This window comes from Rana temporaria, chromosome 1, assembly GCF_905171775.1.
Source record: "Rana temporaria chromosome 1, aRanTem1.1, whole genome shotgun sequence".
NCBI lineage: Eukaryota > Metazoa > Chordata > Amphibia > Anura > Ranidae > Rana > Rana temporaria.
The window spans coordinates 550,004,341-550,018,727 of record NC_053489.1 but is presented as its reverse complement, the minus strand read 5'-3'; the positions used below and the strand labels follow the sequence as shown (position 1 = coordinate 550,018,727).

Genomic DNA, 14,387 nt, shown 5'->3' with positions numbered 1-14,387 from the left:
CATTTACTACCCATTATAGTTTATGATGCTGTTTCCATACATTATCTAGTAGACGTACACACACACGCGGGTGTAGAGCATGTTGCCACTGGCATTTTTATGCCATATTATCTTGTATATTTAATTTTATAATCATGTGCTGCTATGCATGTACCTTTCAATCATGTGAATGCCTTGTGCACGCCAATTGTATTATATATATACATATACACATACACACACACACACACATATATATATATATATATGAAATATATTATTATGTGTATCTATATAAGTCCCAATCCCTCTCTAGGTTTTATCAATTACCGGGATGGAGGCTCTTAATTGTGCTTCATACAAAGTCCCAATTCCCCCTTCTTTCAAACTAAACAGTTTACTCTTAAATGTTGGCATTTCCCTTTAGTATATCCTGTAATTTATTAAATACACAAATAAGCGGACTTGTTAAAGAGCATATTTTTTGTTTACTTGAACATGGTTTGACATACAGTCATAATACGATTGCCCTCCGGAAAAGGCATCAAAACCATGCTCCGATAAGGCATACATTTGTGTGGGTCGGAGAAGCCCAAATCAGATATACCGCAGGATGCCAAAATAATTGATGATCTCAGGGAAATTTTCTAACCTTTCCAATCTCTTTCACCCCCAAGATCTAAAGTCAGTTGGCAAAATAACATGATCAGACAATGTCATTACATCATTTTTATTTTGCAGACCTTTTTTGAGTGTATCAATCGGTCAGTTTCTAGGAGAAGAACACGACTGAGAAGGTTGTTCCAGTCACTCTCATCGATGACCAATTTCCCTTTCATACTATTCTCCAATGTCTGTAGTCTCTCTTCCATCCAATCAAGCCGTGTGAGTTTCTCTTGACATTCAGCAAGCTGTGCCTTCAGTAAATCTATCTCTGCATCCTTTGTTACCTAAAAGAAAACAACTGATTTTACATTTCAGAAGACTAGTTCATAGACCAGTTCATATCATGTAAAAGGAAATACTATGCAGTTTAAAAGCCATCTCCACCTATGATTTTCTGCCTAAAGTGGAAGTTCTAAACCTACTGGCAGTCACATTTTAAAACCGAATCGATCTAGCTCTGTAAAGAAGAAATTGCTATACATTCCTTTTCTGAAGTTGATCTGGTCTGGTCTCCAGCAGCGGCTAATGTGTGCAGGAGAGAACCAACAAAGGCTGGGAAGTGACGTCAAGAAAAAAAGAGGTACAGCGCAAGTTCTAGTACATAAGAACTCTGATGTGATACCAGAAAATTCTGACGTGACACAAATTAGTGAAAGTGACACAAAAACATAAAGGTCAATTGCTATACATCACTAAAAATGAACAATGGACTAAAAATGCACGTGAAAAGACATAAATAAATAAAATGAAAACAATATATAAAAAAAGGAGTTCATGAGTATAATAGTGCAAGCAAAATGACTCCAAGTGAGGTATTAGTCCATATGCTCCCAGATATCTTAAGGAAAACTTCTTTAGGAAAGTGAATTTCACAGCGGATGTCTTCAGAGAAAAGATAGTATAGGGTATGGGAAGCGACGTCACCCATAGACTTACTATGGGGCTTCCATTGTTGCCTGCCTTTCCTGCACACTCCCACACACTAAAGCCGCCGCTGACGGCTCATTGTGGGCCCGGACCAGAGCTGCTGCAAAACAGGTAAATAATCTGGACTTTTTCTTTACAGGGATAAAGAGATTAGTTTTAGAATGTGACTGAAAGTAGGGTTAGTTAGGTGTTGGCTGAACGTCTACTTTAGGCCTCTCAAAGACAAAGCAGTTTGGTTTCCTTGGCCCCTTTCGCAATGCCATAACAAAGGTGGCACTCTCTGGGATCTTCAAAGGAAGATCACACCATCAGAATTTGTAATGGTCAAGGCAGAAAAGAGTTAAAGTTGGGTACAAACCGAGAAAAATCGATTTTCGTATAGTGTGTAAATAACTTTTGACATCCGATTCAGACTTTCTAAATGAAAACTTTCGAAGGGACAAGCTCCCAAAACTCCCAAATTTTCCTCATACACGAATAGAACTAATGATTTACTGTTTTCATATGGTTTTTGTACGAGAAAGATCGGATATGAAAGACTGCACACGATCAAAAAAAAAAAAAAAAAAAGGATGGTCTGTCATATGAGAATTTTCATTCAATTAGTACAATCTTCGGTTTCAAACTACTCTGAAACATTGTTCATTCCATTTTCTTATAGTGTGTACTAGGCTTTACACTTTATATTCAGACAAGTAGATTTTTAAAGAGCTGGCATTCCTGACAATTTAAAAGGTGCAAGCATGTGTAGTACATCTCATGGGCAAAGGATGGATCCCTTGAAGCCCATTGATGCACATCAATGCAGACCCACCCTTATTGGAATGAATGACAGCCTCAACCCGGGCTCTTGCCAGGCCATGACCACAACACCCCTCTGAGCTTAATAATTAATCATGGAGGAATCTCATACTAGCCTCAATTTAATATCAAAAGTAGATACCAGTATTTATTACTGGTACTAATTTTATTCAAAATTAATTGACTTTGTAGTTTTATAAAAAAAAAATTATATTATATTATATATATATATATATATATATATATATATATATATATATATATATATATATATATATATATATATATATATATATATATATATAAATTTGCTTATGGGGAGTCCTATAGTTAGTTGTTGCTAGTTACCTTGTTGCAGAGCAAAACAATTCTCTTTCCTCCTTTTTAGTTAATTTTGTACCTTATGGGACATCAGGTCAAGTGGGCAGAGCTTTATGCATAAAGCCAGAGGAAATCCAGCCCCAGTAACAAAGTGAATCAGAGAGGGGGGACAAGTATAGGCTTTTGTGGCTAACAAGGGAAATAGCTGGCACCTTCTGATTGGTTCTAGGTGCGCAAAAGTGTAAATAAAGCATGGGTTTACTTTAAGACCTATATTATAAAAATTAAATATTAGAAAGGGGGTTAAATGCTATAAAATCTAAATATGACACGGCTCATGTTTTAATTAATCAGATGATAGTATTCCTTACTAAACATCCATACATTTTATTTTATTTTTTAAACCAGAGAAAATTTTTAAAAGACATGTACAAAACAGAACACATTTCCAGTGCAGACTATAATTGGGTAATTAAAACGTACCCCGTTATATCTTCAGAAATAGAACTTTTGTATTTGAGTCTTTTGTAAACCTTTATTGGCTACTTTAGCTTCCAAATGTAGTCTTCTCAATACAAGCGAGTGTGGATATAGTAGAGCCTGTATTAAAGGGGTTGTAAAGGGAATTTTTTTTTGTTCCCTAAATAGCTTCCTTTACCTTAGTGCAGTCCTCCTTCACTTACCTCATCCTTCAATTTTGCTTTTAAATGTCCTTATTTCTTCTGAGAAATCCTCACTTCCTGTTCTTCTGTCTAACTCACCACTGTAATGCAAGGCTTTCTTCCTGATGTGGAGAAAGCCTCTTGAGGGGGCGAGCAGGAGGGTCAGGACACTCTCTACTTTGCAGATAGAGAAAGGAGCTGTGTGTTAGTGGGTGTCCTGACACTCCTGCTTGCGCCCTTCCCCCTCAGGAGGCTTTCTCCACACCAGGAAGATAGCCTCACATTACCGTGGTGAGTTACAGACAGAAGAACAGGAAGTGAGGATTTCTCAGAAGAAAGAAGGACATTTAAAAGCAAAATCGAAGGATGAGGTAAGTGAAGGATAACTGCACTAAGGTAAAGGAAGCTATTTAGGGGGAAAAAAAAATCCTTTACAACCCCTTTAAGAGACCTTGTCATAAATTTAAAAAAGGCAGATAAAAAAAAAACCACAAGCAATGTTTTTCTTTTCATAAATTATTTATTTATTCACTTGAAACATGTCCTTGAACTTGCTGGAAAATTAGACTACCCCAGGAAGAGCCAATTCACTAGTACAGACCCATATACTTGCATATGGAAGCCCTTGTCTCTTCTGGAAATATCTAAATTACTCCCTGTGCTAGCTCAATTCCTCCACCCCTTTGCTAACCTCTCTACATACCCTTTTATGTATTTGCCAGGAAAATAACGAAGTAAAACACTATAAAGTGTCACTTGAGTTGAGATCTGTTGCAGATTCTTACATCACAAAAACATTGGGGTGTCCAGCAGCCGTCTCAGGGCTTTTAAATATCTGCACAAGTTTGAGCAGGTAAAAAAACATGTGGAACACACATTAAAGTGATACTAACATCTTGTTGTTTTTTTTTCCCTTTAAAAACAACATACACGTTAGCCTTACCTGCTCTGTGCAGTGGTTTTGCACAGAGCAGCACGGATCCACCACTTCTTGGGTCCTTCACTCCTGGCCCCTATAGCAAACAGCTTTCTATGGGGGCAACGCAGCTGAGCCGTTACTCTGTGTGTCCATTCAGACATGAAGCCGCAGATTGGCCCCGCCCCTCTCATATTGGCTCACTGACTGACTGACAGCAGTGAGAACCAATGGGGCCCACTGCTTTGTCTCAGCTAATCAGGAGGGAGACTCCTGAACAGCCTAGACTCTTGTGCAACATCGCTGGATCGAGATGGGGCTCAGGTAAGTAAGTATTAGGGGGCCGTGGTACACATTTTTTTAAATCTTAATTAATTCCAACCTTCTGACTTTAAATTGGAACTAAAGTTGAAAAATAAACTGCAATACAGGCAGGCTCTTTATTACATCATCCTGCTTTGACCAATTAAGATGGCTGAAGACTGGCACCTGGAAGGAGCTTGGGTGAAGATGCTGGCTTTGGATCTTGCAGGCATGGGACTAGTGGGGCTAAAGTATTTTGCCTTTAGTTCTGCTTTAAATGCAGATATAATCCAATAGGAAGATTTTTTTTATATTGTCTGGTGATGGGGTCTCTTTAAAGCGAAACTTTACCCAAAAGGGAACATTTTTGATTTTCTGCCTCCTCCCCTTACCTTTTACTTTTGGGCACTTTTTGGCGGGGGAGCGGGTACTTGGTTTTGATAGATACCCGCTCTCACTTTTGCTCGGGTCACGGCTGCTGGACATATCACAAAGCACAGCAAAGGTTTGCTCATGAGCAGTGGGAAGCCTTCTTCCCACAATAGACATGGCGGTGCTGGGCAACCAAAGACCGGCTATGAATCAGCTTGGGTGAGGACAGCGCTGGATTCCTGGACAGGCAAGTGTCTTTTTAATAAAGGTCAAAAGATGCGGTATTTGTAGCTGCGGACTTAAATTTTTTGGGGAACTGAAGATCTTCTTTAAAGTCTGTCTTTTGCCAGAACATGTTTTCTAGTTTTGGGCTGAGTGGGGAAGAGTCTGAACACTTGTCATGCTCTTAGAGCGTACAAAAGGCGGCATGAACAGCACTATCTATCCAGGCCTCTATGTCACCAGAATAGAGAAACAAAAAATATTAACTTTTTAGTAGTGTTTCTTTCTCCCAAAAGTGTGCACAGCTTTACAAGAAAATGATTATTACATTATTCTACTTACAACATGTACTGTTTTTACTTACTGTACAACAGATCATTTATATCCATGAACATTACAATAATCTAAAAAATGCATACCTACAACAAATTCCCCCTTAAAGTGGTTGTAAACCCACTTTTTTCATTTACACCTACAGGTAAGCCTACATTAGGGATTACCTGTTGGTGTTAGCAATATCTCCTAAACCTGCACGGTTTAGGAGATATTCGTCAATGACAGGCACCGCTGTCTACAGCGCATGCGCCGTAGACAACGGCACGCAGGCGCACTGAGAATAGCCGTCTTAAATTCGGCAATGTCAAATTTGACGGCTCCCACGCGCATGTGCGGAGTGACGTCATCGCTGCCCCGGCCAATCACAGCGCCGGAGCGGCGACACCCGGAAGTAACCTCCGGGAGCGATGGATGCTGCGGAGGGGGACACGAGGACAGCTTCTGGTGCTTTGTTCTAAGGTAAGTACATGCATAATTAGCTAGTATGCTAGTAATACTAGCTCATTATGGCTTTGTATTGCAGGTTTTTATTTTTTTTAAATGTGTAACTGGGTTTACTTCCTCTATAAGACCCGTACACACGGGCAGAATGTCAGGAGACATTTGCCGGTACAAAAAAAAATTTGAAATACCAGCCGACAATCTGCTCATGTATATGTCTGACGTGTATGCTGGAAAACTAGCAGCGAACCGACTCCCAATCAGCACTTTTAGCCAATGGCAGAAAGCGTTCATTAGAACAACTCAGAGGGGCAGATCGCTGGACTAACCTCGCAAGGTTAATACAGCGGCTCCTGACCAGAGCTGTTCGTTTTTTTCGTGGACCTCTCGGGGTGTGTACCCGGCTTTATTTAGATTTACCATCATTGCGTACAAAAGTCAAAGTGTACCTAAATATCTTATACAAAATGACTGAAAGAAAACAAAGAGGTAACATCCTTTGTTTATTTACGGTACAATCTATCTTGAGGACTACAAACGGATATGGTTGTAAAATGTATCTCATCCAAAGTACAGCATTATATGATAAGGGCACTTAGAAGACACATTCCAGCTCATGGTTAGTTATTGGAGTTTTTAATTAAAGCGGAGGTTCACCCATAGCTTACACATTTTCCCCTTAGCTTCATGCATGTTTTGTCTAGGGGAATCGGCTATTTGTTTTAAAATATGATCCGTACTTACCCGTTTACGAGATGCATCTTCTCCGCCGCTTCCGGGTATGGGCTGCGGGAATGGGCGTTCCTTCTTGATTGACAGTCTTCCGAGAGGCTTCCGACGGTCGCATCCATCGCGTCACGATTTTCCGAAAGAAGCCGAACGTCAGTGCGCAGGCGCAGTATACAGCCGCACCGACGTTCGGATTCTTTCGGCTACGAGTGACGCGATGGATGCGACTGTCGGAAGCCTCTCGGAAGACTGTCAATCAAGAAGGAACGCCCGCTCCCGAAGACCCATACCCGGAAGCGACCGAGAAGATGCATCTCGTAAACGGGTAAGTACGGATCATATTTTAAAACAAATAGCCGATTCCCCTAGACACAACGAGCAGGAATCTAAGGGGAAAATAGAAAAAAAAAAAGGAATTGGGTGAACTCCCGCTTTAAGTGTTTTTCAATAAATACATCTGCAGAAATTCATATCTACTGGATTACAGAGTAGATCTTCTTTAATGGCTACCCCATCATCTGGATCTATGAACACGTTTTGGAAGCATGTGCAACAGGTTGCTTTGCACACCTATACCACAAAACATCCCAGTTGTCACTGAAGCAGGATATGAGGGAAATCTTTCAAGGGGGGTTTCCTGTTCTAGTGACAACTGTCCAACAGGGGATTTCCTGTCACTCCTCAGTGATTCTTCTGGCCTCCGAATGTGTCTCCAGGCCAGGAACTTATCCAGTGGGACATAGGACACACAAAAAAAAAAAAAAAACCTGGACATGAATATCAATTATTTCTTACTTTATCCAGAACTAAAAAATGTTTGGATTGATGTATATTTTCAGACTGGTGTACATTATCTGCATGTATGTGTATAATGATCCCTTGCAAACAGTATTTAGATATCTATGTCATCAAAATAGAAGGACACTGCACTCTTACCACATCCTCACACTGGCCATCTCCTTCAGATTCAGAGCTCGATATTTCTTCCTGTGTCGAGGACACAAATCTTTCAGGAACTATAGGTAAATTAGCAGTCCCCCTGCCAATGTGTCGTTCCACAAGCATTTTGTTCTGCAAGAGAAAGAACAAATTCCTAGCACCCAAGTATTCGTAAAGTTAAGATTGACCCAGGACAGAATTTTTACATATAGTAGCCCAAGTACCCAGTAAGATGTTTTAATGTTGTTTTTATATAGTGTTGAAGGCGGACATCAGGTTGTTTTAGCACTATGCTAAGCAGTACATTGATGAAGAGGACCTGTATTATACAGCCTACTTTCTCCATTATAATAATCGGCCTCAAGAATAGTGAAAAGGGCAAAAGTAACCTTAAACCTTTTTTTTTTTCTTTTTAATAATAAAAGACGTTATACCTACCTGCTCTGTGTAAAGGTTTTACACAGAGTAGCATCAATGCTCCAGGCTCCTCCCCATTGGCAAGTGCCCCCGTAGAAAGACGCTTTCTATAGAAAGCAGCTATGGGGGCACTCGTACTGGCTCGCTTCTGACCTGCCGGCTGAATGCCCGGCTTCTGTCAAATAGGCATGTTGGAAAAACAGCAGTCAATCGGCATCTGATCAGCACTCACAGCCAATGGTTTTGGTGGGGGGCAGTCCCCCTGTCAGAACACAATAGCTCAGTGGGAGATCACTGTGCCAACCTTGCATAGTTAGGACAATAAGCTGCTCAGTTTTTTCTTTCAGCGGTCTGGTTTGAATAAAAAAAAAGTAAAGTGTGTACTGTCCTGGGCTTTAGCAGAGATAGCCAAACCAAGGCTCCGTTTTAACAACTCTTTTGCTACAAAGCAAAACAAAAGCATTCGGTCATATAACGGATAACGCAGGAGTTTGGATAGTGAAAGCATTTGATATTTTTTTTTTGTATGATGGTGATGAATGAGACATCATATAAAACGCAACCAAAAGTGCATTTCTGCTGTGGGAAAGGTTACCGTTAAAAATCTGGAAAAATATATACGGTCTGTGCTCCCTCCATATGGAGATTCACTCTCTCTATGTATTCCGATGACCTAGAAGTACACTGAATGGAAATTTTGGTGCCAAAACCGAAACCAAATATGCAGGATGCACTTGGCCGAAAACCGAAAATAAGAGTTATATTTTTTAAAGAATTGTATTATATACAACTTTTTAAAAAACATCATGAGTTTAAATGAATTTTGAATTTATTGGTGCCATTATTGGCACTTTTTTGGCAAGAAAAGCTTGGGGGGGAAAAAAAAAATGTATGTCTTCACACTGGTCCATTGCGCTTCTGTTCTGGTGTCAAAAATGCTGCTTGCTGCATTTTTGGTCAGTTAAAAAAAAAAAAAAAAAAAAAAAAAAAAAACCCCCTCCCCGCTGAGATGCATTAAAAGCGCAGCAATAATGCACCCATGTTACGTTTTTGATGCGTTTGAGTCATGACCTATAAAAAAAAAAAAAAAAAAAAACACACCATAAGCACAGTAAAAAATTGCACTTAAAGCATGGCAAAAATGGCATACGTTTTTGGCACCATTATCGGCAAAATGTCAATATCACCATTTTTGGCCAATGTGTTTCGGTGGCCAAAATATCGGTGCAACTCCAAAATTTTGAGCTGTAACCAGAACAGGAATAGAAGAGAAATTTTGCAATGGTGACACTGGCTCCAAAGCTGTATCCTGGCCTAAGCCAGCACTTTGCAGGGGGGCAGCACGGAAAGAGTCCCCGCCGACTTGCGCTACACTGTTAGTGCAACGCAAGCTGCTTGAACTTTTGACTGTCCTATCATCCTGGACCACAAACCTTCCTCACTGTTCTATGTTTCTGCTGCACCATTGGCATGGTTATATCTTCTTAGTCCTCTCAATAAAATTATCAGAAATTTGTGCTTAAAGTAGAACTATAGCCAACACTTTTTTTTTTTTCATTTTGGATAGAGTAAGGGAGGGTTATAGCCCGTTGGTTAATTTTTTTTTACCATCCCTGTCTCATTGCAGAGATTTCCCTACACTTCCTGCCCCATATCCAAACAGGAAGTGAGAGGAAATCCCACTCGAAAATTTCAGGGTGGGTCTTAAACAAAAAAAGGTGGGTCCCATTTAAAATTGGTGGGTGCATGAGTTTAGTCAGGCCTGGGGAAGCACAAAACCTAAATACACTACTGACTAGCTCTAGTGACAACCATCTTCCTCACTTAAAAGCAATTTCCTGTCACTTTTTATTGTGTCTATAAGACAGGAAATAAAAGGAAATCTTCCCAAAAAGAGACAAAAAAAAATTCAGTTTGGACACAGTTTTTGCCAGAACCAACCCATAAAGTAGCAGTAGACAAATGCCACCAGAAAGCCTCAAAAAGGTAAAGTATATAGAAAAATGGCAAAAAATAAGTAATGTGAGAAGCGTGCTCTCAGCAGAGCATACAGGACAAAAAACAAATATAAAAATTGTTAAGTGCTGAGCGGAGGAAATGTATAATTTCTGCATTTTAATGGTCACAGACATGAAAAAGAAGAGATTAGATATCAACAAAAGGTAAATAAAAACAAACACTCAAACTTTTATTACTAAAATGCAAAGCCACAAGGGCTTAGGGCAGGCATGTCCAAAGTCTGGCCCGTGGGCCAAATACAGCCCCCCTGTTGATTTAATATGGCCCCTTTGGGGATTTAAATATATATATATATATATATATATATATTGTTTGTGGCCCCCAGGGCCACAAAATATATATACCATATTTATGGGCGCTGCCTTGGAGGGCGCCGCCAGATTACATGAAGAGAATCTCCTGTTTACTCGTCTGTATTGGAAGTCCCGTCTCCTTGGATGCCATTGGACGACTGTTCTGTCTATCATAGAAGGTAGAGACCACAGAGTAAACAAAAGATTCTCCTGTTGGTAATCTGTTGGCACTCGTCCTACCCCCTCCCTCTGCCCTCCGAGGCTGCAAATGGGCATAGATCAGGCTGCATTCATGGCAATGGTAAGGCTGCATTCATGGCACATGTGAGGCTGCATTCATGGCACATGTGAGGCTGCATTCATGGCACATGTGAGGCTGCATTGGTTGCAATGGTAAGGCTGCATTCATGGCAATGGTAAGGCTGCATTCATGGCAATGGTAAGGCTGCATTCATGGCAATGGCAAGGCTGCATTCATGGCAATGGTAAGCCTGTGTGTGTTATACGCCGATAAATACGGTATATCCAAATAACATGCCCAAGCTCATCCTTTGTCCTGAAAAAAAGAAATATATACAGTATATCCAAATAACACGCCCGAGCTCATGTTTTCACCACACACAGCCACAAAGGCAAGAGAATTCTTGTTGGGCAGTGTATTAGTGCTCAGAGGAACACACTTAGACCGAATTTTAATAGTTCAAAGAATATCAGGCAAAAAAGTCGGCCCTCGCGCATGTTCACTTCATCAAATCTCGCCCTCTTTGTAAAAAGTTTGAAAAAAGTTTGAACACCCCTGGCTTAGGGTATTGACAAGGGACTGAATGGTACAATAGCTAGAAGTTTTTTTCTAAAGTTGCAGGACTTCAATGCCAACATACAACCAGTGATTTCACGTTGCATTTTAGTGCTCTCTCATAGAATATCCCTGGCTAAAATTGTTCAGGCTTAGAAGAAACTTTATGTTCTCTCAAGAGAGATGGTGAAATACCCATTATATACATAAGGTGAAGGTGGTCTTTAGAAAGCTACATTCACATATTAGTATGATAAAAAAGGCATTGGCCACGTTCGTCTAAATGCACAACTCTATCCTATTTACATGTAACCGATATGAATAAATAAATAAAAACTTAGTGGATCCTTTTTTCCATTGCATATGACCATTTCTTATAGCTGATGTGCAAAGAAAATCTCAAAACTTTCTCAGCTTCAAAAATCTAAGAGATACTCTCTACCCTTCCTAAATTTGAAAGGATTTCTTAATTGCAGAAGACCAGTATTGAAAAACCAATATGTCCATGCATCGTCATGAAAGAACCATATACTTACTTGAACTAGCTTTTCAGTTGTAGGCTGCACAGATGACTCTTCTGGATAAAATACTTCAAATCTATCCTTAGCAGTAGCCCATTTCTTAGGTGGTTGGAATTTAACCTTTGAAAACGAAAACAGAAAGCAAAATAAAAAATATGTATGGTAATGTTTGGTGTAAAATGTGATTTCCTAAATACAGAAGAGCCGGTTCACACAGGGGCGACTCAGCCGCTTGACAAGTCGCGCTCCGCTCTGTTCAATGGAACCGTTCTAATAGGAGCGACTCCAGTCGCTCCGACTTAGAAAAAGGTTCTTGTACGACTTCAATACATCTTGAGATCGTCTTGCTGAGTCGCCCCCAAAGTCGTGCCGCCGCTGCGTGAACCAGGTCTAAGAGGACTCAACAAGAGATACATGGAATTAAAAAACATAAAAAAGTACCCAGGCAATACAAGACCACAGATCTCAAATTTTAAAAGATAACTACATTTGCAATGTTTCAGCAGCCGTAGCCAGCACATTATGAGCTAAAATTGAAGGCTCAAACCTAGGCCTACTACTAGACATATAGGCATATTTTATAAGGCTATCAATGTGACTTTCACCAAATATTCACCGGTGAGAAACCAATCACTATCATTTAAAAACACATGCACCTGGGTTATAAGCTAGTCACACGGTGATATTTACCCCCCTCGCTCTTACATTCCCTCTACCCCTCAATAACGAACTCTTGGTGCCAGGAACAGTGATCTACTCCCTCCCATTATCTTTCTGGTCATGCCCTTCACTACAGTACTTTTGGACTCCAGATTAAACAATTTGTACAAATATTCACTAAGCACTTTATACATAAAGAATGTGCAAAAGTTGTGTCACCGGCACAATAAACTATAAATAAATACGTGCATTATTTCAGTGTATATCTTTAAATGTATGTGTCGGATCTGCTGCAGTCATGAATTACCCACCATAGGTGTGGGATAAGCAAGGTTCCAATATATTTGATAACTGCGCTAACCCCAAAAAAATTATTCCTACCATATACCTGTGACAGTGAATAATAATTTACATCTGTCAATATAGCAATCAGTGATTAAAATTAGCCATGGAACATGTTGTATAAACTGTATATACAACATACCACTATATAATCAAATAAAACTTGTGTGTACACACACACACACACACACACACACACACACACACACACACACGAAAGTCCCAGTGCTCCTCTTCAAAAATGGGTATTTAAAGGGGTTGTAAAGGTAAAAAAAAAAAAAAAAAATCCTAAATAGCTTCCTTTACCTTAGTGTAGTCCTCCTTCACTTACCTCATCCTTCCATTTTGCTTTTGAGTGTCCTTATTTCTTCTGAGAAATCCTCACTTCCTGTTCTTCTGTCTGTAACTCCACACAGTAATGCAAGGCTTTCTCCCTGGTGTGGAGTGTCGTGCTTGCCCCCTCCCTTGGACTACAGGAGAGTCAGGACGCTCACCAACACACAGCTCCTTTCTCTATCTGCAACGTAGAGAGCGTCCTGACTCTCCTGTAGCCCAAGGGAGGGGGTGAGCATGACACTTCACACCAGGGAGAAAGCCTCGCGTTACTGTGTGGAGTTACAGACAGAATAACAGGAAGTGAGGATTTCTCAGAAGAAATAAGGACATTTAAAAGCAAAATGGAAGGTTGAGGTAAGTCAGTGTTTCTCAATTCCAGTCCTCAGGCCCCCCCAACAGGTCAGGTTTTCAGGATTTCCATTATTTTGCACAGGTGATTTGATCAGTTTCACTGCCTTAGTAATCACCACAGCCTTTTCATCTGAGGGAAATCCTGAAAACCTGACCTGTTGGGGGGGCCCGAGGACTGGAATTGAGAAACACTGAGGTAAGTGAAGGAGGACTGCAATAAGGTAAAGGAAGCTATTTAGGGAAATGTTTTACCTTTATAACCCCTTTAAAACCCACGTACAAAAAAGTCCATCAAAAAATGTGTAAAAATAAATGCGAGTGCAATATTTTACACATATCTTTTGATGGAATAAATTATAGAAAGTTACGAAATGATGGCTATTTGTGTCCTATGAGATTCTAAGATCACCTTATGTGGAGATATATGGAATGAATATTGACATATCGGCTGGGAATCCCTGGATGCATTCTAATGAGGAGTGGTTGACCCAGACATAAATTAAGGCTTTTATATTTCTGGTCTCTGGTGAGTGTCCATTTTAGAAGGTGGCGATGAATCACGAATTGTTGGAAGTCTCTTCAATATGGATTCTGATCTGTGCACGTGGGTTTTGAATACCCATTTTTGAGGACGAGCACTGGGGTTTACTTTATATAGCATGTTGTGTGGCCAATATTACTCCCTAATGATTGCTATATTGACAGATGTAAATTAGTATTCACTGTCACAGGTATATGGTAAGAATTATTTTTGGGGTTAGCGCAGTTATCAAATATGTTGAAACACTATACATAAAGTCTCTGCGTATTTCCTTCTCCATGACAACTGTACATCGGCTTGGGAACTCGCTTTTGCGGTCCCCCATTGGCCAGCGGGGGGGCCAGTCAGCGGGTCCGCCGACCACCCGCGATTGTTCCCCTTTCCGACAGGGGAGATCGCCCCTGATTTTAACCCCTTCCCTGCCAGTGTCATTACAATAACAGTGCATATTTTTAGCACTGATTACTGTAATGATGTCACTGGTTCCCAAAAAGTGT

General features: G+C 40.2%; 1 protein-coding gene across 4 annotated transcripts in view; it reads right to left on the bottom strand.

Moving 5' to 3' along the window:
* Window positions 1-14,387, bottom strand: part of CEP44 (centrosomal protein 44) — a 55,631-nt gene that overhangs the window by 12,213 nt on the left and 29,031 nt on the right. For all 4 annotated transcript variants that reach the window (XM_040333517.1, XM_040333509.1, XM_040333539.1 and 1 more), the window contains exons 5-7: window positions 11,676-11,780; window positions 7,612-7,746; window positions 723-929 (exon numbers count right to left, since the gene is read on the bottom strand). In XM_040333517.1, the coding sequence (XP_040189451.1) occupies window positions 723-929; window positions 7,612-7,746; window positions 11,676-11,780 (447 nt within the window). The remainder of the gene's footprint in view (window positions 1-722; window positions 930-7,611; window positions 7,747-11,675; window positions 11,781-14,387) is intronic.